The sequence below is a fragment of the Suncus etruscus genome, chromosome 1 (assembly GCF_024139225.1).
Source record: "Suncus etruscus isolate mSunEtr1 chromosome 1, mSunEtr1.pri.cur, whole genome shotgun sequence".
Lineage (NCBI taxonomy): Eukaryota > Metazoa > Chordata > Mammalia > Eulipotyphla > Soricidae > Suncus > Suncus etruscus.
Genome location: NC_064848.1, coordinates 116,521,381 through 116,548,706, shown reverse-complemented (window position 1 = coordinate 116,548,706; position 27,326 = coordinate 116,521,381). Strand labels below are relative to the sequence as shown.

Here is a 27,326-nt window from a genome sequence, read left to right as displayed (position 1 = left end):
TTGCCATGCACTTATAAAAGTCTTTTTAAAAATTAATTGAAAAATAGGACCATATGGCTTTTTTCCAAAGATGTTTGAAAGATCCTCTTCTAATGTCCTCATAAAGTCACCATGACTAAAAATGTTCAATGGTCTTTTCCATTTATTTTAATGATCACAGTATTTACATAATGATTTTGAGAAGTGATTTTGGAGAAGTAATTTTGAGAAAGTAGTTTATACATGGCAAAAACTTGTATAGCTATTTATGGCATCTGCAATTTTTTAGAATAAACTCTGAACAAACATGCCACTAAAGAAATACTATACTCAACTTCAAATTTTAATCTCCAAAAAAGGCATCTAATTTTACTGTAAAGGTTGAATTAACATAAAAGTGAAAAGCCTTTTTGTCCCAAATATGTCACGGTTAGCAAAAATTCATCTAGGCAAAATAGTATTTATGCTTCCATTTTATTGTTTTTAAGAATTAACTGCAACCTCAGTAGTCTTAAGAGCAATATAATGAAACATACATACATTTAATTTAGACTTAAATTCATTATAGCTTCAAAGGCTTCCCTGAAATAAAGCTGGGATTCACATCTTTTTCCTTAAGAAACACTAACAATAATTTTATTTCTACCCACCCACCCTCATTCAAACATTAACTGGATGAATTCAAGTCTACCACCATTTAAATTTTGTCTGCTATAACATATTTATCTGATCTGCCTCCCTGCATTAACATGTATTTCTTAAACCTAACTGAAAATAAATCACTTTTTTTAAAAGCCTAAAAATTTTGAACATACGGAATTTTACCATGATTCTTTTTTTTGTTCAATACATAGGCTAAGTGGTTTCATACCACCTTCAACTCTAATGAATTTCAATAGAAACAGGTGAGTTCTTCATAGTTTGTAAACTCTTATAGTGAATTGGGCTATTTTTTTTATGAAATGAAACAAAGAATGGTATTGAATTTTTAACAATAATATTTTAACAGCTCCTAAAAAGGGGCTAGAAAGGGAATCAAGTTTGCATCAGTCCAAGTACCTACAGTAATATGATAGAAGAACTCATTACCAACATTTCATTCTATTTCACTCCCATGCTTCTAATACAAAAATTTCTCACTAGAAGTATTGCATCACTACTAGATTTTTAAACTGTTAGGTGTGAAAAAAAAACACAACTCAAAAAAGATGTGAGTTATTTTCAGCTAGTAAGGGCTGAAATGGCATTCATCTCATTTCTAACTTCAACTCTAAATCCATAGATGACTTTGCATCTATTTATCTAAAATGAAAGTGCTCTGCCTGTACCTAACATAATGGTGAATTAGCAATCTGTTAAACCTTTGTCAAAAAGAAATACTCTAAATTTATACACTACAAACTACTTTATAAATGATATCTGCATACTACACATTTCATGTTTATATTATGCACCATTTTAGAGGGGAGGAAATACTTCACAGGGGTTTATTCAAGGGATATATAATAATATCCCCAAAATGTTAATTTATACATGAGTTCTGTATAAACTGTGAGTGGTCATAACAAGCCCCATAATGCAAAAGTTGACTTTAAAGGCACCTTACAAAGCACTGAAATTCACAAATTAGTTACTATGCTTCTCTTCTCCAATATAAAAATCATTTGTAATCTTCACTGTTGACTTCAGGCTAAAATAGTCCACATTTTAGGCTCCTTAACCAATAAAAGGAATAAAAATAAGGTTTTAAATTACAGGTAAAAGAAAATGGCCAGTCAACAAAAACAAGTACAGAATCAAGCTACCATGAAATAAGAAAGTCTGTTCAGTCCTATGTAGCTTAATACAATAAGCAAGAATAGAACACACTTTATGTGTAACACCATTCAAAACTGCTCTAATAAAAATGCTAATTATGCTTAGTAAGTGTGGAGCATCAGGTGAAGCTATCCATTCAGTAATGAAAGTATTGTTAAGTGACAGTATCTCCCAACATTTTGGAGCCTGTAGAGTCAAATACTTTGGCCACATCTTCTAAATTATTAGTAACGCCTTTTAATATTACAAGCATAATTGTCTTAATACTGGAATTCCAATGTATTTTGGTGCTTCTGAGGCTGCCTACAAATATAAAGGCATCCACGTCAAGTGCATAATATGCTTAATATACCTCAAAATTTCAGTGCCTAAAGTTGTAATTAATTCTCTACCATTTAACAGTCTGCCTTACAGTAAAATCTAGTAGATTTTTACTTTTAGAATTTTATTTTTAACTTTGGGAAATTAGTGGTAAAACTTGTGGTTATATAAAAGTGGCTGCACTGAAATTCACATAAAAATAGCATTTGTACAACCATACTGTAATTTAATCCTTTTACACAGGTTAACAAAATGTATCACAAGAAAAATTAAACACTGGGTTTAACAAAAGCGATACGTTGGAAACTGGAACAATGAAAATTTGTCTTCAATTTTTCTTACAAATGGTCACCTCTGGGTCATTTTATCACATGGGAAATAAAGTTGCTAAAATATAGCTGTGTTCAACTAAGTCACTTCTCAACACTATGCATAGTACTCAAAATCAATTATAAGGTGGAGATTTAAAACCATTAAGAGACAAGAGCCTATGTGTTTTACAGTTACCTCCGTAAGGGTGCTCTTTTCCTTCCCCCAAGCTCCAAAGATTGACTGTACATAAGTTTCTCCCCTCACCATATCTTCAGTTCAAAATACTATTATCATTGGTAATAAGGTCTATATCTTGTCTGATCTGGATGATGTGGTCCAGGAAGTGGGGTTTGAGCAGGCGGACCCTGCATTCGTGGTGGAGGTGGTGGCCCTCTTGGTGCAGGCCATATACCAGGACTCATTCCACCTGGCTGTGTAAATGGAGGGCTCAGAGTTCCTTGATCTTCAGTGAACTGGGGTAAAGAGTTAGGATTATAATGGTGAGGAGGGGGTGCAGTTACAGGTGGACCACCATGCTGAGGTGGGGGAGGTCCTGGAGGAGGATGGTTCATATAAGGTGGCATCTGGGCAATAATGTGTCCAGGGGGAGGGGTTATTGGTGGTGGAGCAGAGGTCATTGGTGGAGGTGGTGCTTGGCTATAAACCAAGTGAGGAGTACCTGCGGCCTGGGGAGGATGTGGTAATGGATGGCTTATTGGTGGTGGAGGAGGGGGAGGTGGTGCATAATGTTGCTGTGGAGGCATAATATGATGAGGGTGCGAGACCACTGGTTGACCCTGATATTCAGGATGATGGTGAGCAGGTGCTGGGGCAGGAGGTGGTGGTTCTCTAACACCTGAATTTGAGTCATCCTGAATAGGGACCGTTATTAAATTGCTGTGTTTTCTTGTTGAAATTCGGAAGGTTTCCTGACTGACCGAACGAGGTGGAGGTGGAGCCATGGATAATTCTGCTGGAGGGGCACGAATATCCTCATGTGACTGATTATAGTGCTCATGTGGCACGTGTTGCAAAGGAGGTGGTGGCATCATGATGTGTTGCTTTGGTGGAATATGGCTCATATGGTGCTTGTCTGGCGGCATTATAAAACGATCAGGGATTTCAGCTGGTGGTGGGGCAATAGGAGGATGAACATTTTCAAGTGAAGCACGCGTAACAGGTTTCCCAGCTCTCATATGGCGGTGGTTGATATGAGCTTGCAAGTCTCTCTGAGATAAGTATGTTCTCTTGCACCCTTGAACAATGCTACACATGAAGAGAGAACCTCTTGTACACTGCTCAATTCGCTGCACAGGATCACTACAGCTAAATGAAAAGGAGGTAAAAACGGTTTACTAAATATGGACATAAACATTATGCTACTTAATCACAATATTACTTAATATTTAAAAATCACTTTATTTCAAAGAATGCTTATGTAATCACAGCATTACATACATAAATTTTTTTCATATTGCAAAAACTAGCAACTGTTATATTTACTTTCATCCTTCCTACATTATTATTGTCTTATCCACAATTAAACACTAGCATTTTCATCCTCAGAAATCTCCCAACACTACACCTCTACCTCAGAATTCTTAATACAAGAAAAAATTAAAATGTTTTCAGGGGCCAGAGCAATAGCACAACACGTAGGGTGTTCCTCTTGCATGCAGCCGACCATGGTTTGATCCCTGCCTGAGCCTGCCTGAGTAACCCAAGTGCTACCAGGAGTGGCCAAAACAAACAAACAAACAGTTTTCAGAAAAGCCTTTTTCTTCCCAAGAACTGTATTTTTCTCAAATAGAGTGTCTATATGTTTTGTACGTATTTGCAAAAAATTCTAGAACAGCAATCCAAAGGATCTATCATACTCAAGGAATTCAAGCTTGTACACATTATTTTTTGAGTAGTAAGTGTTTTCTGGGCAAATAATACTAAGTACAAGGTAACTGGAATATACTGCAAGAAATACAAAAATAAATGAGACCGGGCCCAGAGAGATAGAACAGTGATGTTTGCCTTGCAAGCAGCCGATCCAGGACCTAAGGTGGTTGGTTCGAATCCCGGTGTCCCATATGGTCCCCCGTGCCTGCCAGGAACTATTCTGAGCAGACAGCCAGGAGCACCGCCAGGTGTGGCCCAAAAACCAAAAAATAAAAAAATAAATAAAAAAATAAAAAATGAGACCAACCTAATCATCAGAGTTCTTATAATAAATAGTAAGCAATTTAAATTCAAGCCATGACTATCAAAGGAAGGATTCTTTCTGAATTGTCATACAAATTTAAATTTACTAATAGAAAGTATCACAAAGGTGAATTCATGTTTATCAGCTGATTGGCCCATTCCATTTAGATGAAACTTTTGCTGTTTTGGTATCATAATTTTCCTAGAAGTAGTTAATGGTCTGAATAGTGGGGAAATTTTTCTCTAAGGAATAGCCCCAATGCTTACTTAAATGTGAATCTGATTATCTACTGATGGCAGACTGATTATTCTCTCCTAGTTAAAGTTTACATTATTTGCTTCTATTTAACTTTTTCATTTTGTTATAAAAGAATTTTGATAAAGTAGATTATTTTGTGATTAAAATGTAAGACTCCTTTAGTTTCTTGGATTTAACTAAGACCTTAAAGTCTATAGTATAAATGCCACGATCCAACCTTGACAGTTATTTTACGTAGGAAAATACTATCTTAATATTCCATTTCCTTTAAATTCTTCCAAAAGACAAAACAAGATTGTCCTGCCTCCTTTTTAAACAAAAATGTCTGTAAATAAAACTTTTATAGCTTGTTGGGTCAAACAATATTCCTAGTGTAAACTCATCTCATTTCCACTTTAACTTCTTTTAGTCATATATATTAACATAGTTGGTACCTTTGAACAATTTCTATAGTTCTGAATATACTCTTTTGATTTCCTAACACTTCTAAATGAAAAATCTAGAGAGAATCAGTTAAATTTAAAGTGTAATAAAAATACAATGATTCCCATATTCCTATGCCATAAAAGCAAATCATCCTATACAATTATCCATAAACTTATTAACACCAGTATTATAAATCTTAGGATAACTTCAAATGCAAGCTATATGAAATACAACAAACCTAGTTTGGGGAATTTTCTAGGCTGTCAGAAACTCTAAATTGATATAAAAATTTCAGGTTTGTCCTCGATTCTTCAAAACTACCTTCAAACAGATCAGTATCAACCAGAACTTCTAGTTTTTCATAACTTAATGAGTTTATGCTATGATAATGCTCTCAAATATACTCAAGATTATCAAATTTGAAGGTCAGAGTAAAAACGACATGTACTGATTATGATACATAACTAATAGTTAAGAGTTACTATCTGTAGATAGAGTACATGGCATATAATGAAAATACATAGACATCTACAGATATGAACACATAATATAATAATAAATCAGGGAGGTAGATACTAATAGACCCATTTTATCAATGAATAAAATTGCTCCATACAGATAATAAATGATAAAACATAGAAATCCAAGAATTCTGGGGGATGGAGCAAAGGCATACTTATAATGTTCTTTGTTTTCTTCTTTTTCAAGGTAGGGGAACACAACTGGTGGTATTCAGGTTTTATCCTTTTTCTACACCCAGGAATCACACTCCTGGTGGTACTTGAGGGACCATAGACAATGCCAAGACTCAAACTAAGGTTGGTCACTTTGTAAGGAGCCCTTGTCTCTAAACTATTGCTTTGGATCCATGTAATGCTAATCTTGTGATAATCAACATATCTTAGACCAGGGGTCTCAAACTCGCGGCCTACCAGGCCGTTTGCAGCCCTCCGTACAATGTTTTGTGGCCCTGCCCTAAAGGAATCTTTTTTTGTTTTGTTTTGTTTTGTTTTAGTTGTTTGGGTCACACACCCCCAATGTCAAGGCTTACTACTGATTTTGCACTCAAGGATCACCCCGACTTTGTCTCTTGCGGCCCTCAGATAAATTGAGTTTGAGACACCTGTTTAGACATTTTGGCCAATTTAAAATTTAAAACTATTGGAGTCTCAATGGGAGAGCATCTGCTTTACATATATGAAACTGAACTAGACTACCTAGTTCTATCTTAAGGAGAACACCAAAGGTTACATGTTTGTTGTAGCTGGATTATAACATACTCTGAACCTAACACAAATTTTAAATTTATCACAAACTTTATTTTAAAATGTAATGATCTTGGGGCCAGAGTGATAGCACAGAAGTAGGGTGTTTGCCTTGCACACAGCCGACCCAGGATGGACCAGGGTTTAATTTCCAGCATCCCTATGGTCCCCCAATCCCTGGAGGGATTTCTGAGCACAGAGCCAGGAGTAAACCCCTGAGCACTGCCAGGTGTGGCCCCCCCACCAAAAAAATATATATAATGATCTTACCCTGGACACATCTTATCTCCCTTTTTTTCATGTAATATAGCACAGTCGTAGCAAAAAACATGTTTGCAAGGAATCTGCGAACAAAGACAATAATTAAGCATAATAAAACTTAAAACATTCCCGTAAGACACAATAGAAAGTATCATGAAGTAGATGTAGAAGGTTCTTTAAAACTACTGCTAACACAAATACTTAGTATTATATGAAAACAACAGTTAAATAAATCTTTCAGCCACAAAGTCCTTTGAGAAAGGGATGAAAACTTTGGCCCTTTCCCCAAATACCAGACTTGCTTATACTCTCTGGAAGTATTAAACCCTATGAATTCCACCTGAGTCCCTGCTGATTAAAAGCTTCTGAAGAAAACTGGCAACTGAATTTTAATCTTAACATCTTAAAACTATTAAAACACAGTGAAAAAAATTTTTTTCTTATATTTAATAAAGGCGAAATTACCAATACCCAGAGATGATAGAGATTAGAGCTGGAACGAAGAACCAGCATATGATATGAAGCTAAGCACAAAGATTGGCGAGTACTGTTAGAGAAATAACTACACCAACAACTATCATCAGATTAGAATGCTGTCTCAAATACAGACATGGGGAAGAGGGGGAAGTTGGGGTAGCACTGGTGGCAGGAGTGTTGCACTGGTGAAAACCCAAAACCCAACTACAAATATGTTTGTAATCATGGTGTTTAAATTTTTTTTAAAGGCGGGCCCGGAGAGATAGCACAGCGGTGTTTGCCTTGCAAGCAGCCGATCCAGGACCAAAGGTGGTTGGTTCAAATCCCAGTGTCCCATATGGTCCCCCGTGCCTGCCAGGAGCTATTTCTGAGCAGACAGCCAGGAGTAACCCCTGAGCAATGCTGGGTGTGGCCCAAAAACCAAAATAAAAAAAAAAAATTTTTAAAGGCAAAATTACCCCTGAAACTTTAAATTAAGAAAAAGTATGTCAGGTCATTTTAAAACACAACCCATTACTATTATTTTGCCATATTATGCAACAAAGAAAGAGTGTACAATCCATGATCCCTACCATAGTAGACATGGTGATTTAACAATTTACAACAGGTATGTAAAACTAATTTTTAAAGGGTCAGTATTACTATACCTGAAAGTAACTATAATGGCTAGAACTAAGATGGCCAAAATTAGTTGTAGTTTTGGGAGGACAGAGCGTGAATAAAAGGTTGGATCATACCTGGTGGCACTCAGGGAAAACTGGCTCTTTGCTCAGGATACCATGCAGTGTTTGGGACAAAGTGTGGTTGGCCACATGCAAGCAAATGCCCTCACCCCTATACTTCTCTTCAGCCTCTATATTTAAAATTATAGCCTTGCAACTAGAGAAACAGTATGAGGTTTAAGGGGCTTATTATGCATGTAGCTGACCTAGTGATCTCATGAGCATCTCCAGGAGTGACATCGTAGCAGTCAATAGTAGGACTTGACCATCGCTTGGTGTGACCTCAAATCCCCCAAAACAAAAATAGCAGAGTTCATTATAAATAACTGACTTCTTCAAATAAGAAAGTTTCCCCAAAAATTATATTTAGAAAATTTTAGGAGTTTAGCATTAGATGTGCGTAAGTGTGTCACCACCTCCACAATTCAAAAAACAAACAACTCTCTCATATGTGAAAGAAACGAAGTAAGAGAACAACAAAAGACTAGTCATTAGAACTAAAGATATTGTCTACCAGAATTAAGTTTATGTAGGGAAGAAAGTAGCTGTTAAGGACTGGTAGGACAGGACAATGGTGAGGGCCCTAAGTAGGCACTCTGGTGATGGTGCAGTATTAAAATGATGCATGCATGAAAAGCATAATTTGCAGCAAATCCAGTACCTCAGTAAGAATGATAAAATATATACTTAATACACAAAAGGTCCCTAAGAAATTTAGTTTTCAAATGTTAGTTTTCTTAATATTTCACAAGCAATTCAAGAATTTACTAAGATTTTTACCAAATATTGTAACGAAACTTCTCTTAGATATTTCATAGTTATTTTAAATGTCACAGCTCACCATTAAGTTAAAAGAAAAAGAAACCACTTAAAATTTCAAAATACTACCTCTAATACAAATGTTTGTGTTTTAAAAAACAGAACTGTAATACTTACCATTCGTCCATAGATTTTAATAGGCAATCCACATTTGTCACAGAAATGAACTGGCGTATCATCCTTCTCACCTAAGATGTTTATCTGTTGAAATGACATAATTAAAATTTCTTTGAAGCATTCCTAAAAATTACATCTGTGATATGATGTATAATATGCTGTATGAATATTTTTAAGGTTGATTAAAAAAATTAGATCTGGGGCTGGAGAGAGAGCATGGAAGTAAGGCGTTTGCCTTTCATGCAGAAGGTCATCGGTTTGAATCCCGGCATCCCATATGTCCCCCGAGCCTGCCAGGAGCGATTTCTGAGCATAAAGTCAGGAGGAACCCCTGAGTGCTGCCGGGTGTGACCAAAAAAAAAAAAAAAAATTAGATCTGAAGGCTTCTTATCTTGGAGATTCCTTTTTTTTTTTTTTTTTGGTTTTGGTTTTGGGGCCACACCCGGCAGTGCTCAGGGGTTACTCCTGGCTGTCTGCTCAGAAATAGCTCCTGGCAGGCATGGGGGACCATATGGGAAACCAGGATTTGAACCAACCACCTTTGGTCCTGGATCGGCTGCTTGCAAGGCAAACGCCGCTGTGCTATCTCTCCGGGCCCGGAGATTCTTTTATGTGCCAATGATTATTGATTTTAGTTCATTTTACTGTAATTTTGACTCCGTCTCATTTTTGGAAAGAGGGCATTAAATTTTTTTTTGGTGTGCTAAAAGGCAAAGCTACAAAAAAAATTCATACCATCCCTATATATTCAGCAGTGCTCTGATAAAATGTTTACTTGTTTTGTTTTTGGTTTTTAGGTCACACCCGGCAGCGTTCAGGGGTTACTCCTGGCTCTACACTCAGAAATCGCTCCTGGCAGGCTCAGGGTATCATATGGGATGCCAGGACTCGAACCACTGCATGCAAAGCAAATACCCTACCGCTGAGCTATCTCTCGGGTCCAATTACTTGTTTTAATAAAATACTTTAGACTAAATTATACCTGAAAATCCCAAAAAAGATGTCCGGGAAATCTTCGCTGATTTCCAAAGAGCTCACTCCCTTTACAGTCATACCGTTCTTCTTCGTTATAATCAAACCCTTCTGGGGGTAAAAAAAATCCATTATTAGTATTTTTCAAATTTCAAACTTCACTTTGGAAATACATATACATCACAAACAAGATAATCAAGACTAAACATCAGCTAGATGTGATCCTGGCAATTTAGTCCAACTCTCTTACTTCATAATTTTTAAGACTATTGCAGCATGGAAACCAAAACATGGATTAGCGGCAATGTCAGAAACAAATTTTAGATGTTTTTGCTCATATTCAAGTACTTAATAATTCACTGATTATTCTAGTATAAAATGTTCACTATCATTATACTTTTTGCAATTTCTTTTACATTTTACATTTTCTTTTTGCAATTTTTTAAAATAATGACCACAAACTAGATACCTACCCTAGCAATGAAAGTGGTTGTTACAAGAGAATTATTTTATTGCCAAAAGGATATAATGAGAACAAAGAATTGGGTAGAATTTAAATCATTTTTCCTTTTTTAACTTTTAAACAGTCTGATTTTATAAACATTGCGAATATCCAAACTTCAACTTTTCAATTAAAATCACTCCCTGGTTAATCAAAGAATGAAAGTTATGGAAGAAGTTATAAACTCTAAGTTTCTTCCCCTAAATTGTTATCAATAAATCATTAGCAATAAACTTCAGACAAAATGAAGATCAAGTGACCTCAATTTTCCATAAACTGTGTAGATTAAAAATTAAGAGTAAGCCTTTTATCTCATACAGAAGAACAGAAAACCAATGGACAATTTAATGGAGATTCTAGGTCGAATCCAATTACCTAGAGTAAAGCTGAGAAGACAAATATATCCCTCCAAGGTGCCAGGCTTCTCATGATTCTTTTGGCCCCTAGAACTGGGTAAACAGAGTAGCCAAAGCACAGAAGTTTTAACTTTACCCACACAGCTAAAAATCAGCACCTGTGTAAGGACAGACACAGACACAGACACGCACACTCACAGAGTAATGCAAGAACTGTTCAAAGTTTCATAGACATTCAAGTGCACTAATTATTTTCAGTACAATATCGAGTTTAAAAAAATGTTCTCAACATGTTAAATCTGACATGGCCCATTTACAGCTTATAAGATCTGGTGTCTCCTAAAATTCGAAATAAGGAAAGCCAAATTCCTTACTTATCTAAATTTCAGAAAATTGTTTTCTACGTTTTATTGGTTATTTTGGGGGTTGCACCTGGCAATGCCCAGGGCTTATTTTGGCAGTGCTTGAGGGATCATATACAATTACAGCCCAATGATTCAAACCAGGATCAGCTGAGTGCCAAGTAAGCACCTTACTTCCTGTACTACCTCACCAGGCCCCAGAAATTGTTGAATAGGACAGCAAGCAAGGAAATCAGAAGCACACGCTCACTTTTTTGAGTAGTTGAACCTGTATACCTATCAGTAGAGTATCTGTATAGACAGATTACATATTACCACACAAAACTCTGTACCTAAGGAAAAATGATTTAAACCAATTATATCCAAATGATAAAGATAAATTTAAAAATAACCCAAGTATTCGAGAATTACCTTCAACCTTAGTTTTATCTACGAAGAAAAACTAAATATTCCCTCAGGTAGGCATAACTGAGAGGAAACGTATAGAATCAAGATTTTGGCTTTGTGCACTGTTTGACATCATTACATTGAGAATTTGGATTTTACTACACAAAATTTAAAATGAAATTATTCAAAAAAACAAGTCAAACCTTAGGACCCAGGTTACAGAGACTGCAACAGGTAATCTCTATGTTGCTGCTATTACAATTTATAATCAACACCAAATATACCTGTAATGTGTTTGGGTTTTTGGTTGTTTTGGTGCCAGCATACATTCTACCACAGCCACAGGCCTTAACACAAATTTATTTAAATTGGGAGAGTAATCCTACAATAAAAAGAAACAATAATCTAAATATAGAAACATATACTTATGGAGCGTTTCCAAATGAAAGGATGGAACTCTTTTTCGACAGGATATAATAGATTATTCAACAACTGGAACAACTAGCTGTTCAGAGATCATAGTAAAAGCAAACCTTTAATAATCAAATATATATCCACAAACATGTTCCATAAGACCAGATTAGTCCATTTTTTAGGATATGGTCTCCTAAAGTTACTCAACTATACTATGACAGTGGAAAAAGTCACAAATAATGGAACATAAATGAGCGGAATAGCTGAAAATTTATTTACAATACAATGCTAGATTTGGCCAATAAGCCCTAAGTTGCTGACTTGAGATAAGTGGGAAAATATTTTATACTCAAGATGAAAGATGTTATAAAATCTAAGACAATGAAATAAGAAAAACAAGGTATGAGGCTACACTGAACCCAAAAGTTTCTCTAAATAAAATGTTACAAAATTAAAAAGATGAGAAATATACACAATTATTTATCACCTTAAAGCAGGGGTCTCAAACTGAATTTACCTGAGGGCTGCAGGAGGCAAAGTCGGGGTGATCCTTGAGTGCAAAGTCAGTAGTAAGCCTTGAACATTGGGGGGTGTGACCCAAACAACTAAAACAAAACAAAAAAAGATTCCTCTAGGGCAGGGCCACAAAATGTTGTAAGGAGGGCTGCAAACGGCCCGCGGGCCGGGAGTTTGAGACCCCTGCCTTAAAGGAACTTGTAAAAATCAATAAACCAGCCAAGGACATGATACATAGGGCTGGAGTGTGCCTAAACACATCCTAACACTGCCCTCTCAAGCACTGCCAGGATGGTCCTTAGCACATAAGCGCTAGCACTTAAATTATGATATATTCATAAATGAAATACCTATACCTATTTTCTTAAATGACATCTTACGAACACATAGTACCCAAGTACTCAGGGAGTAGCCCCTAAGTACCACAAAGTGGCCCCAAAATGAAAGAAAAGATAAAATGGTTCCAAAAGAGACTATCTTTCGGAAGATGAATTATTGGGGAAATGGGAAAATTCTTAATAGATTTTCTTAAACAAATAGGTAGTATTACTTTCAATGAGGCACTAAGTGAAACCAAAAATAATTATAAAGGCAGAGAAAAGTACAACATAAGTCAAACAAAAAGAGTAGGAAAGATTAAAAAATAGCTATAAGATCTTATAGATTGTGTAATCAGATACATAAGGACTTTTGAACCTGTTAAACAAATTACCTTCATCACCTGGTGGAGCCTTTGCAGGCATCCTGTTTAGAGTCCTTTGAGTTCGAGGTGCAGCCTTAGCTTTGTTCCCTTGCTTGGAGATGAGCTTTATCGGAATTCGTCTTCGAACATCAAGACCACCCAATGATCCAGAACTATTGGTGCCTTGCAACTCATTGTCTGCATTAAAGGAAAAATTTCAATTATTTTAGGCTTTTTATAATATCTGCTACTGATCTTAAAGCAACTTATCCAACATTATCAAAAACTGAATGTCTGGGGCCAGAGAGACAGCATGGAGGAAGGGCATTTGCCTTGCATGCAGAAGGACGGTGGTTCGAATCCCGGCATCCCATATGCTCCCGAGCCTTCCAGGAGCGGTTTCTGAATGCAGAGCCAGGAGTGACCAAAAAAACAAACAAACAAACAAAAAAAACCTGAAGGTTTATGGGGCTAGAGTGATAGCAGAGCGGTAGGGCATTTGCCCTGCATGCAGCAGAACCGGCATCCCACATGGTCCCGAGCCTGCCAGGAGCAATTTCTAAGTGCAGAGACAGGAGTAAAATCTTAGCACCTCCAGGTGTGGCCAAAACAAAAACAACAACAACAACAACAAAAAAACCCACACAAAAAAACTGTAGGTCTGGATTGCAACTTTAAAAATCATTGGATAGGGCCGGAGAGATAGCATGGAGGTAAGGTGTTTGCCTTTCATGGCATCCCATATGGTCCCTGGAGCCTGCCAGGAGCGATTTCTGAGCATAGAGCCAGGAGTAACCCCTGAGCGCTGCTGGGTGTGACCCCCCCAAAAAAAATTATTGGATAGACTTTTAAGTACTATTTGCTCTATTTGAGTTAAATACCTAAAGCAATGTTTTTGAGACATGGAATCTTGCCTTGCAAGCAAGTGTCCCAGGCACCACATAAGTCCTCCTGAGCATCACTAGGCATCCACAGAGCAGAAAGCCCTAAGCTTTCTGGTCCAAAGTGAAAGTTACTTCCCTTAAAAAGTAGACAATAAAAATTTCCAACGACCACAAAGAGTGGTGAATGCAGTTAGAGAAATAACTTATCATGACAATGTTAAAGATGAGAGAAGTGGGGCCCGGAGAGATAGCACAGCGGTGTTTGCCTTGCAAGCAGCCAATCCAGAACCAAAGGTGGTTGGTTCAAATCCCGGTGTCCCATATGGTCCCCCGTGCCTGCCAGGAGCTATTTCTGAGCAGACAGCCAGGAGTAACTCCTGAGCACCGCCGGGTGTGGCCCAAAAACCAAAAAAAAAAAAAACAAAAAAAACAAAAAACAAAAAACAAAGATGAGAGAAGTGGGCCAGAGTGATAGCATGGAAGTGGGGCGTTCTCCTTGCATGTAGAAGGACAGTGGTTCAAATCCCTACATTCCATCTGGTTCCCTGAGCCTGCCAGGAGCTATTTCTGAGCATAGAGCCAGGAGTAGCCCCTGAGTGCAGCCGGGTGTGACCCAAAAAATAAAAAAAATGAGAAGTAGAATCCCTGTCTCCAATACAGGCAGGGAGTGGGGGAGGAATGAGGGGTGGGGCCACTGGTGGTGAGAATGTTGCACTGGTGAAGGGGGTGTTCTTTTCATGAGTAAAACCAACTACAATCATGTTTGTAATCATGGTGATTACAAAAACAAAAACAACAACAACAACAAAAAAAAACCCACACAAAAAAAACTGAAGGTCTGGATTGCAACTTTAAAAATCATTGGATAGGGCCGGAGAGATAGCATGGAGGTAAGGCGTTTGCCTTTCATGCAGAAGGTCATTGGTTCGAATCCCGGTATCCCATATGGTCCCTGGAGCCTACCAGGAGTGATTTCCTCGCGTTTTAACCACTTGGTCATTAAGCAAATTGGCGGTAAGTGAGGAACTACATGTTACTGATACAGTAGTACAGTATATGCATAGTACTTGACAACACAGTATTCTGAATAAATAAAATAACGAGAAAGATCAAACTGAAAACTTCCACTTGTTTAATTTGCATAGGTTGTGTAATTTACACACAGTACTGCAATGTATTACAGAACATAAACTTAGTAAAGTAGGTACATTAAAGCACCAAAAACCACAGTACTGTACTGTAGAGTGTACAAGATGGAAAAAGGATATTTAAAATAAAATAATGGTGAAGAAAATGGTCGTAAGTGCAAGCGGTCACTAAACAGGTCGTTAAGCGAGGAGTATCTGTATGTTACATGCAAGATAAAGGAGCCTTACCTGAATAAAATAGGTTTTCTATAAAGAACTCAGAAATGTCATAAAACTTACTAGTCTTGGGGCAGGAGAGATAGCACAGCAGCTAGGGTGTTTGCCTTGCATGCGGCCGACCCAGGTTTGATTCCCATATGGTACCCCAATCAAGAAATGATTTCTGAGTGCAAAGCCAAGAGTAACCCCTGAGCACCACCAGGAGTGTCCCAAAAACAAACAAAAAATCACTAGTCTACTTAGTAGAACATGTACTCACACTTCTAAATATATATGACTGAGTTCTTAATATTCTTTTTGTTTTGTTTTGTTTTGTTTTTTGTTTTTGTTTTTGGGTCACACCCGGCGGTGCTCAGGGGTTACTCCTGGCTGTCTGCTCAGAAATAGCTCCTGGCAGGCACGGGGGACCATATGGGACACCGGATTCGAACCAACCACCTTTGGTCCTGGATCGGCTGCTTGCAAGGCAAACACCACTGTGCTATCTCTCCGGGCCCAGTTCTTAATATTCTATTTAAAAAATTTAGAATTTTTTTTGTATTTACAACTTAACTCAAATGTCAAGAGTAATGACATTCATCCTCTGAAGTTTAAACCAACATAAAAAATGGTAATAAAAAATTACTATTTACCTAATTTAAAAAAATAGAAACAAGGGAAATGATAATAAACTGAGGTTTGAAAATGGTAATATTTAACTTCAGCAAATCTATTTTGGGCAAAGCCTTCAGCATGTTACTCAGGAGGTACAAGGCCCATCTCAGTGATACTCCAAGATCTATGTGGTGTAAGGGATCAACTACAGATTGGCCACTTGCAAGCTATGTGCCACAACCCCTTTATTCTCTCTAGTCTCTCTAAAGCATTGTTTGAACAAAATAAGCTATTAAAAAAGGTAGAATTAATCACCTCTACTGAAGATAACGCAAATGACAATAAAAGCCACATTCAATTCACTAAAGCCAAATTTTAGATAGTAACCTCCTCTGTTGCTACTAGAATTAGAAACAAGTTAAATCACATTTGTATGTTCATTCTGAACATGATATAAAACAAAACATAAAATGGGTCCTTAAAAAAAAAAATCAGGGGACCGGAGAGATAGCACAGCGGCGTTTGCCTTGCAAGCAGCCGATCCAGGACCAAAGGTGGTTGGTTCGAATCCGGTGTCCCATATGGTCCCCCGTGCCTGCCAGGAGCTATTTCTGAGCAGACAGCCAGGAGTAACCCCTGAGCACCGCCAGGTGTGACCCAAAAACTTAAAAAAAAAAAAAAAGAATAAGGATATAAAACACAATTCCCTTCTAGATATATGTACTAAAAACAAAAGGCCTACCACAAAATTTCTTGGATATTATAGAGAAAATAAGAACTAAAATGAACATGTCATTTATGTAAATTCACTTTAAAATGAAGTAACACTCTCATATTAGTTTCTTAAAGACTTTTTTTTTTAACCCGGGACTTGATACAAATGTTCCACTGTGGAGATTAATTTAGAATTTCATTTTGAATTAAAGCCAAAGACATTTTATAAAACTTAGGTTACAATTAAGTGTTAATTATTAGAATGAAAAATAAATGTTTTGAGATTTTCTTGGAGTACTTTTTATGATAAAATGTAGCCTTCATTTTATGATTATTTATAATCATTTTAATATAAGCATCCAATCATTTTTGCATATTTGAAGACTGGCAGCTTCCTCAAGAACAATCAATCAGGGGCCGGGCGGTGGCGCTGGAGGTAAGGTGACTGCCTTTCCTGCGCTAGCCTAGGACGGACCGCGGTTCGATCCCCGAGTCCCATATGGTCCCCCAAGAAGCCAGGAGCAACTTCTGAGCGCATAGCCAGGAGTAACCCCTGAGCGTCACAGGGTGTGGCCCAAAAACCAAAAAAAAAAAAAAAAAAAGAACAATCAATCATTTTTGCATATTTGAAGACTGACAGCTTCCTCAAGAAAGGTCTCAATTTCTTTTTTTTTTTTTTTTTTGGTTTTTCGGTCCACACCCATTTGATGCTCAGGAGTTACTCCTGGCTAAGCTCTCAGAAATTGCCCCTGGATTGGGGGGACCATATGGGATGCCAGGGAGAGGGGGGGATCGAACTGTGGTCCTTCCTTGGCTAGCGCTTGCAAGGCAGACACCTTACCTCTAGCACCACCTCACCGGCCCCATGGTCACAATTTCTATACTAAAATCACTCTTGACATCTAAGATGTCACGACACATCTTCAATTACGGGAATAACTAACATATGTTCACTTTCTAAAGACTTTAATGCAATTTAAATGGGTTTCAAATTCACACTTGTGAATTCATGAAAATCTATAACAAGATTTATAATTAGAAATCAATGTACAGGCACTCTGGGCTATTTTGATAGGAAACCACAATGACAAAACCTTAAAAGAAGTTACCACTAAACAGAAGGAATACCAGAGGTTTATGTAATGAGCTCATTATTGAGTATTTGTACATCGAGGTGGCTTTAATTTTAAGAAACTACTGGAAAAAAAAAAAAAACAGAAAAAAAACTGGTATATACCCACCCATTTTACAATCTGCTAACATCCTCTAAACCAGGGGTCTCAAACTGAATTTACTTGGGGGCCTCAGGAGGCAAAGTCGGGGTGATCCTTGAGTGCAAAGTCAGTAGTAAGCCTTGAACATTGGGGGGTGTGACCCAAACAAACAACTAAAACAAAACAAAACAAAAAAAGATTCCTCTAGGGCAGGGCCACAAAATGTTGTACAGAGGGCTGTTTGCGGCCCATGGGCCGCAAGTTTGAGACCCCTGCTCTAAACTGTTGAAACTGATGACTCCCAAATCCGAAGGGTCAAATGGTATTTTGCTAGTGCTAAATGCTACCTACTTTAAAATGACGGCTCATGTAAATTCTATGTAATTTCCAAATTCAAACCTAGTTCTGAGGGGCCAGAGTAATAGCACTGTGGTAGGGCGCTTGCCATGCAAGCAGTCGATTCAGGATGGACAGTGGTTCGAATCCCGGCATCCCTTATGGTGCCACCAAGCCAGGAGCAATTTCTGAGAGGCATAGCCAGAGGCAACCCCTGACCATTACCGGGTGTGGCCCAAAAACAAGAAACAAAAAACCTAGTTCTGAGCCCTCTTCTCTGTTATTCTTTTTCTTTTTTTTTAATAATTAAATAATTTTTATATTTTTTATTTATAATATCTTTATTTAAGCATCTTGATTACAAATATGATTGTGATTAGGTTTCAGTCTTATAAAGAACACCCCCCTTCACCAGTGCAACATTCCCACCACCAATCTCTTTTTCTTAAGGAACCTCACCTGCCTTTATGTCTTAAAGTACTCTGTTGTACTAAACATTTTTTTCAGCCCATTATCTTCCTCAGATCACCATTTGGCAATTGCTTCTAGCATGTCTGATAAACATTCATACTGAGCAATTCCAAAATTCAGTACCTAAATTCTTGAAAATAAAAATCTATTTTTACCCCAATTTTTATTTAGAGACTATGATTTACAATACTGTTAATTATAAGAAATTCAGGGGCCAGAGCGATAGCACAGCAGTAGGGCATTTGCCTTGCACGGGGCCAACCCAGGACTGAACTAGGTTCGATTCTCAGTATCACATATGATCCCCCACCCCAGAACCTGCCAGGAGCGATTTCTGAGTGCAGAGCCAGGAGTAACCCGAGTGCCGCCGGGTATGACCCAATAACAAAAAAATTATAAGAAATTCAGGTAATCAATGTTCCAACTCTACATCCATCAATGTCTCAAGACCAGTTCCTAACCCCCAGCCCACAAGTCCCCTTAGAACACTCATTCTTCCAAAATTAAGTATTATCATTTGGGGCACCTGTTTATATTTGTTTCTTATGGTTTTTAAGTACACAATCACATCATATCAAGCCTAGCAAAATAAGACACCTGACCATATAGGCATACCACTTCCCATCCACTTCATTGATGATTTACCACTCACCCCTTACTTAGCATTCTCAGTTCTGTAATCCATGAATGAGGGCTTGTTATCACTTGATACTATTCATTCCCTTGTTTCTCCACACAGAACAGATGAGTAAAATCACCGCTATTTATCATTCTCCTGCTAACTTAACATGCTGCCCTCCAGTTGCATACAATTACAGCGAGCTGCATGATTTCATTTTATCTTATGGCAATGTAGTATTTCATTGCATACATTTACTACATGCTTTTTACCCACTCTCTATCATCAAACATGTTTCCATAATTTAGCTTTCATACTAAGCTCTTCAATGAACATGTGTTCATATTTAGAATTAATGTTCTTGAGACTGGAGATAGATGCCCTGGGTATGTGAGAATATTACTTTTTATAAAACTACTTTTCTTTTTTGGTTTTTGGGTCACACCCAGCAGCGCTCAGGGGTTGCTCCTGGCTCTGCACTCAGAAATCGCTACTGGGATTGCTCAGGGGACCATATGGGATGCCGGGATTCAAACCACTGTCTGTCCTGGGTTGGCTGCGTGCAAGGCAAATGCCCTACCGCTGTGCTATCTCTCTGGTCGCCCTAAATCTACTCTTTTTTTTTTTTTTTTTTTTTTAGGTTTTTGGGCCACACCCGGCGTTGCTCAGAAATAGCTCCTGGCAGGCACGGGGGACCATATGGGACACCGGGATTCGAACCAACCACCTTTGGTCCTGGATCGGCTGCTTGCAAGGCAAACGCCGCTGTGCTATCTCTCCGGGCCCCCTAAATCTACTCTTAACATGTCTTCCCCAAACTTAGTCAATGACTAGCTGCTCAAACCAAAAACCTAGGTATCTCACCTCTAATATAACTGAACCATCAGTAAATTTGAGTATTGATAAATATAGTTATTGGTTCTATCCAATACCTCTTTCACTAGACCAAGCCACTTTCACTAAGTCTCTTGCATTCATTTCTAACACTGTCTTTTGACCTCCCACTTAGCTTCTTTACAGAACCTATTTGTTGGATTACAACAAATTTTATTGTTGTAATTTATGGGGGGGGTGGGCCACATCCAGTGACGCTCAGGGGTTACTCCTGACTATACGCTCAGAAATCGCCCCTGGCTTGGGGTACCATATGGTACGCGCCACCAAGGATTACAACTTATTTTATGCAAAATAAATAACTACCCTGGCTTCCTGCTCCTCCCTTATAACAAGTTAAAGGCATACCTAGAAAGAAATAGCTAAAGATAAGTCTTTTGTCTGCATTCTCCTCTCAGCCTCTGCCCAGTTATATTTAATAAAGGGTTGTAGGTTTAGGGAGCGGACAGATGAAACACAAGGTGGAAAGCTCCCGATCCTTCTCTTTCTTCCTGAAAGCTTGACCCGATTTATTTCCCGCGACGGTCCCGTTCCATATCCTTTTCCCAGGGCTGAATAACTGGAGTGTGGAACCCCTCACCTATTTGCATTTAAAAATGGGGGAGGGGGGCTAGAGCAATAGCATAGGGGCTAGGGCATTTATCTTGCATATAGCCGACCCAAGTTCGATGTCTGGAATCTCATTTGTTCCTCCGAACCTGCAAGGAGTAATTTCTGAGTGCAGAACCAGGAGTATTCCTGAGAGCCACCGAGTGTGGCCCAAAAACCAAACTAAAAAAAAAAAAAAAAATCCTCCTCTTTGGTTGGCTTCACACTGCACTTACATAGGTTGTGTCCCAATCTTGCAGTACCATTTGTGGTTCCCTTTGCAAAGCTGCGGCCAACTCGCCTTCTTTACATATTCCTACCTCAGACAGCGCCTTTGTTCAGGCTGCCAATCTCTGTCCCTCCAGAATGAGACCGCGGCGGAGTCTCTCCACCGCCAGAGCCGCTTGTAAATGCCCCTGATCTCCCAGTCCTCCCTCCTTCCTTTCGTTTCCTCTGCGCACCTCCCGATCATCCGCGCACGGGCGCGCACGCGGCTGGCTCCTAGAAAAACCTGCACCCGGGAGCGCCAGGAACTTGGGGCAGGTAGAAAAGTCCCGCAAAAAAACTTCCCGCCCCGGGCACACGACTGGTCAGCAAGAACCGCGCGCAGCACTTTCGCACTGCAAGGGGGCAGGCAGGCAGGGACGCACTCCATGCTCACACACCAGGGCACGAAAAGAGAAAAAGAAATGCGAAATTGCAAAACAAGACTCCCCCCAAAAAAGCGAACCCCTTCCATTTCAACTCCAGCAGATGGAGCTGAGCCGGTTTCAGGGCACCGGGATGCCTCCAACCAGGTGCCAGCACCCCACCCACCCACAGGCATGCGGAGCGGAGCCCGGGCGGGGCATCCCGCCACTCGGGCTGGCTGAGGGAGACCAAAGAGACCCCCTCGGGCCACTTCCTATCAGCTGAGGGCCAGAAAGAAAAAGGCGCCCGCTGGTGGCCCCCAGCAGCCTCCTCCTGCAGCCCTGATGCATGCAGCAGGTCTCCGAGCCGCCCGGGGCAGCCGGCACAGGAGGCCAACGGGTAGCACCCCGGCAGGTAGGCCAGGAAGCAGTAGGCCCTGGCCTGGTCCGGGGAGAGATCGAGGGGACTTCTCTCTGCAACAAACACCCAGCGTCGTAGAGCGCGCCGAACTGCCCCCTGCCCGCAGGGAGACCAGCCCCTAGCCGGCCGGCCGAGGGGGCACGAAGGGAGACCCCCCAGAGCCTCCGCCTCCTTACCAGTGTGATCCATGATTCGGCTCGCGGGGCACTCTGGGAGCGGAAGTCAACCGCGCCGCCGCCGCGCGGGGCGCATGCGCACTCCCTCCCTGCTCCCGCGTGGAGGCGGAAGTCCGCCCCGGCAGGCCCGGCCTCGGCCTCCCCGGGCTTCCTTTTCCCGCGTCCACTCGCCCGACTCCGGGGAGGAAGTCAGGCATAATTTGCGCAGCGGGAGAAAGAGCGAACCCCCGAAAAGTTTCCACCGCGAGATGGCCGAGGCCTCTCTTCATGCGCTTTAAGGGGGATAAATAGCTTTGAATGGTAGAAAAAGAAATCGGTGGGAATGGACTGGGTGAGGAGATAGATGAGGAGGTCGGAGCTCGGCGAAAGGAAATGGTGGCTGGAGAGGCGGCTGCCCCCCCTCGCTTTCGCCCCCCCCACACACACGGCGCGCTGCCTTCTGGGATTTGTAGTCCGCTGAGCCTGGCGGCTCACTTGACCCTACTGCGCAGGCTCGGCCGTTGGGCAGGCCCCAACACACTCCGGCGGGTGGAGTAACGGATTGGAATATCCCCCGGAGTCCGTCCAAGTCGGTCGGCTCCACCCAGGCTCGCTCGCAAAGTGTAAACACGCGCTCCCGGGGAAATCAGGCTGGCTCGAGTCCTCCGAAGGAGAGGTTACCTCGCCCCGGGGATATTGGAGCTAAAGGGTAGTGCTTTTCCCGCTCGAGAGCAAGGCTGCTTGGAAATTGTGCCTGGTGCTGTGACTCCCCGACTCCCATCGACCCACGCAGATGCGCCCCCTCTCCCGTTTTTCATCGTTGCTTTTTTTTTTTAATTTAACTTTCTAACCGTTAAAACGCACCTACAATGTTTTGCTTCCTAGAAAAGCGATCGAAGCGCTAGAACACTTAAGGAGGGGGATGCAAGGCTAAAGGGGAGCGGGGGGAGGTAGGGAGACACAAGCAGTATTGAGGGGCTAAAGGAGGGGGGCCCCACCACCAGCAGCAGCGAAGAGTGCGCTAGGGCTGGCGTCCGCAAAGGGCGCGATGGGGAAGGCAAGGCCCGAAAGGAGGAAGAAGAGTGAGCACAACAGGCGGTACCTAGTTCCAGCTCTCGGTCCCAGGGGTTGGCGACGGCGGCTGCGGCGGCTTTCATGGTCCTCGGCCTGGCGCCAGCCAAAAGTGCCCGGGGATGGCTGCGGGGGCACCTCGGAGGCGGGCTGCACCTCTCGGACCTGGCGCATCGGGGTCCGCTTCCTTCGGCAGCCTGCACACTTGGATGCTCTGGGATGAGTGGAGAGGGAGCACAATTAATGGAAAACACAAGCTCGAGTCAAGGGATTTGGGTTCTATTCTCGTCGTCCCTCGGTGACGACATCCCTACCTGGGGTTATCCACGCTTCCCTTGCCCGGCCTTGCAGATCACTAGGAGAGGGGTGATGGGGGGGACCTGTTAGGAAAATGTTTGCACCGGGCCAAGATTGCAAGTCAAGTGTGGGGAGTGAAGATATTCTCTGCAGCACGCTTTGAAGACCAGAGGGGTGATCAGTAGGAAGGGGCTCTTTGTTGTTTAGGTCATGTTTCACCGGCGTCCTGTATTTCAAGACTTTCTGGCCGCAGCTTTTGTGTATGAATATTTTTTGTTGTTGTTACATTCGCAGCTCTGTGAATCAAAGCGAACCTTGATCTTGTGGAAATGTAAGGTGTAAAGTGTTACTCGGCTTTGCAAGCTGTTCTCAATTATCCGGATTGTTTTTGTTTTGGAGGTTGAAGAAAAAGCCTCACCTTGCTTCCATTTCCACCCAGTTCTCTAGAAAGACAGTGCTGATCTTTAAATTTTCAGTATCCGCAGACACTAAGACACTTCTGAATTTGAACCTGTATCTATCTGAAGTTTCATCTGTATCTATTTACCTGTATCTATCTGGTAGTTTTAACTATGAGGCTAGAAAAAATAAAGTACATTTTCTAAGTAAATTGACATTTTGTAACTCTTACCCCAGTTGCCTGCACTCCATGCCAGTCCGATGAGGGTTGGGGCTTCCCTGATACATTTCCTTTGGAAATACACTCAATTACTGTTTACATCAAAAGTACATTTACAGCAAAGCCTAGTACATAACCCAGTTAATATCACTCATGATATTCTGAACAGCATAAACTATTCGATTCTAAAAATATATGAGAGTGGGGCCGGACAAGCAGCCGACCCAGGATCAAAGGTGATTGGTTCAAATCCGGACGTCCCATGTAGTCCCCCGTGCCTGCCAGGAGCTATTTCTGAGCAGATAGCCAGGTGTAAGCCCTGAGCACCATCGGGTGTGGCCCAAAAACATATATATATATGGAAGGACAAAATAATTACAAGACTACTTTTAAATTAGTATTTGGGGGCAATATCTGCTGGGACTCCAGGGCTACTCCTGGCCCCTATGCTCAAGGGTCACACCTGGTGATTGCCGGGAGCGGGTGGTCATACTCGGCAGCGCTCAGGGCTTACTTTCTGGCTCTACGTTCAGAAACCCGGGATTCAAACCATTGTCCTTCTGCACGCAAGGCAAACGCCCTACCTCCATGCTATCGCTCCGACCGGCTCTCCTGGTGTGATTGGGACCAGGTGGTGCTATAGATAGAACCCAGGCCCTCTGCTTTGAATGCACTCCAGATAAGAAAGAACCTGCTTGCAGATGAGATCCTGAGTTCAGTTTCCAGCACCATTTGGTTTCCTGAGCACTGAGCGGGCACAATTCCTATACACACCTAACTATGGAGCAATTTCTGAACCCGAATTAGGAATAACCAGGAGCACCACTGGGTGTGACACAAAAACAAGACCCAGAGAGAATATTTTAAACTCAGTAGGTAACTGGTAAAATAGTTTAACAAGTATTTATTAGTGTCTACATACCACTATTTTAATCACTCTAATGTATCAGTGAACAAAAGTAACCCACCTTGCCTATATGAAACAAATTTTAGTGAAAATTAACTGCCTTAAATATGTAACTTACTGATACTAGAATGTTATTAGACTAGAATGTGAATATTATAAACCCGAACAAAATAAATACAATGTTGTGGAAACAAAGTATGTGAGGGGCCAGAGCAATAGAACAGCGGTAGGGGTTTTGCCTTGCGAGCGGCTGGCCCAGGACGGACCTCGGTTAGATTCCCGGTGTCCCATATGGTCCCCCAAACAAGGAGCAATTTTTGAGTGCCAAGCCAGGAGTAACCCCTGAGCGCCGCCAGGTGTGACACAAAAACAACAACAAAAAAAGAGTGAGTTCTTTTTTTTTTTTTAACATTTTTTTGGGGGGCACACCCGTTTGATGCTCAGGGGTTACTCCTGGCTTGGGGGGACCATTTGGGACACCGGGGATAGAACCGCAGTCTGTTCCTTGGCTAGCACTTGCAAGGCAGACACCTTACCTCTAGCGCCATCTTGCCGGCCCTGAGAGTTCTTATTTTTTATGAGATATCTTCACTATTGAAAATTTTAAATCAATTAAAATGGATTCTCCTGGACTGGAGAGATAGCCCAGGAGAGAACATATTTGCCATGCAATTGGCCCCAGCTTAATCCATAGCACTGCCATGTGTGGCCTGCAAAAACAAAAATTGCAACTCCTACTTCAAATAATTTTTCATAATTTCTTAAAAGGATTTATTTTATTTTATTGAAAAGTCAATGCCTTTTTTTTTTTATTGAAACCACTGTGATTTACAAAGTCCTTCAGATTTGGGTTTCAGACATATAATGAATCAGGGCCAATCCTACCACCATTGTCAACCTCACTCCACCATGTTCCCAGAGTATATTCCACTCACCACCCTTCGCTCCCCAGCCTTCCAGTACAAGATTTAAAGTTTAAAGTTTAGATTGTTTGGGTCTCTTACTTTCATTGTCCACTTTGGTTTGGATATTTAATTCTGTCCTTTTTTTTTTCCTCCACCAATGCACTTGAGACTACTTGGCCTCTGTCCCCATCCTTTCATATTTGTTTTTCTGCTCCTCTACTCCGTTTCTTTCCTTTTACTCGCTATATTCTGGGCCAACAGTATTCAAAACAACTCCCATTTAGACCATTGCGATTCTCCGTGAAGTTATTCTAAATATGACATATAAGTTCTGTCATCCAGTATCCTCCTTTTTCTGGCTTCATTTAACATAATATCTTCCAGTTCCATCTATGTTGCTGCAAATTGCATGATTGAATCATTTATATTCCAGTGTATATATGTGCCATATCTAAGTTGATTCCAAGTCTTGGCTATTGTACTGAGTGCTGCAATGAGTAGCAGTGTTCATACAACCTTTTAGATGACTGGTTTTCTGTCCTGGGGATAGGTATCCAAAAGAGGGATTTCTGGGTCATATGGCAGCTCAAGTTTGAGTTCAGTAAGAACCCTCCACACTGTTTTTCATAGGGGTTCAATCAGGCAGCATTCCCACCAGCAGTGAATGAGAGTTTCTTTCTCACCTCATCCCTGCCAATACAGAATGTTTCTAGTATTTTTGATATGTGCCATACTCCCTGATGTAAGATGATATTTCATTGTTCCCTTGATTTGGATTTCCCCAATGATAAGTGATGATGAACTTTTTTTCATGTGTCTTTTGGTCTTCCTCAGAGAAGTGTCTGTTCATTTCCTCTCCCCCATATTTGATGGGTTTTTAGGTTTTTGTGGAGTTAACCTTTGTGAGTTCTTTATATATCCTAGATATCAAACCTTCATCTGATGTGTTGAGTGCAGAACATTTCCCCCATTCCACTCAGGTGGTGGTAGCAGGTTGCTACAGTGTTCTCATTTTAGCCTGTGTTTCTTTTGCCATACATACAGAAACTTTTTAGTTTGATATAGTCCTATCATCAAAGACTTCTTTGAGGTCTAAGTCTTGGAGTGTTCTGCCTATGTTTTTCTCAATGAACTTTATGGATTTGGGTCTAATCTCAATGTCCTTACTGTACTTTGAATTGACTTTTGTGTAAGGTGTGAGGTATGGATCAATCTTTAATTTTTAAATGGTTGTCCAATTGTTCCAACACTATCTGTTGAAGAGACTGTCTTTATTCTATTTAAAATTCTTGGCTCCTTTGTCAAAGATTAATTGACCATATACTTGGGGTTTGTAACTGAATGTTCTATACTAACCCATTGCTTTGAAAGTCTATCTTTTTTCCAATACCAATCTGTTTTGATCACTAGGGTTTGTAGTAGAGCTTCAAGTTAGATAATGAGATGCCTCCTAGTTTCTTGTTTTTCAATATGGATTTGGC

At 40.5% G+C, this 27,326-nt stretch overlaps 1 protein-coding gene across 1 annotated transcript; it reads right to left on the bottom strand.

Annotated features, from left to right (window-relative positions):
- Positions 1 to 304: 304 nt before the first annotated feature.
- CBLL1 (Cbl proto-oncogene like 1) lies at positions 305 to 22,082 on the bottom strand. The gene is made up of 6 exons (XM_049783328.1): positions 22,068 to 22,082; positions 13,191 to 13,358; positions 9,952 to 10,052; positions 8,970 to 9,053; positions 6,844 to 6,917; positions 305 to 3,756 (listed from the first exon to the last, which is right to left on the bottom strand). Exons 1-6 carry the CDS (start codon positions 22,078 to 22,080, stop codon positions 2,721 to 2,723), a joined length of 1,476 nt encoding a protein of 491 aa, XP_049639285.1. The 5' UTR covers positions 22,081 to 22,082; the 3' UTR covers positions 305 to 2,720.
- Between the last annotated feature and the right edge of the window lie 5,244 nt (positions 22,083 to 27,326).

Excerpts from the sequence above, each read along its gene's own strand:
- CBLL1 (XM_049783328.1), bottom strand. Across the intron at positions 10,053-13,190 it reads GGCTCCACCAGGTGATGAAG|AAGGGTTTGATTATAACGAA; the intron begins GTAATTTGTTTA and ends TTTTACCCCCAG. Across the intron at positions 9,054-9,951 it reads ATCTTTTTTGGGATTTTCAG|ATAAACATCTTAGGTGAGAA; the intron begins GTATAATTTAGT and ends TCATTTCAACAG.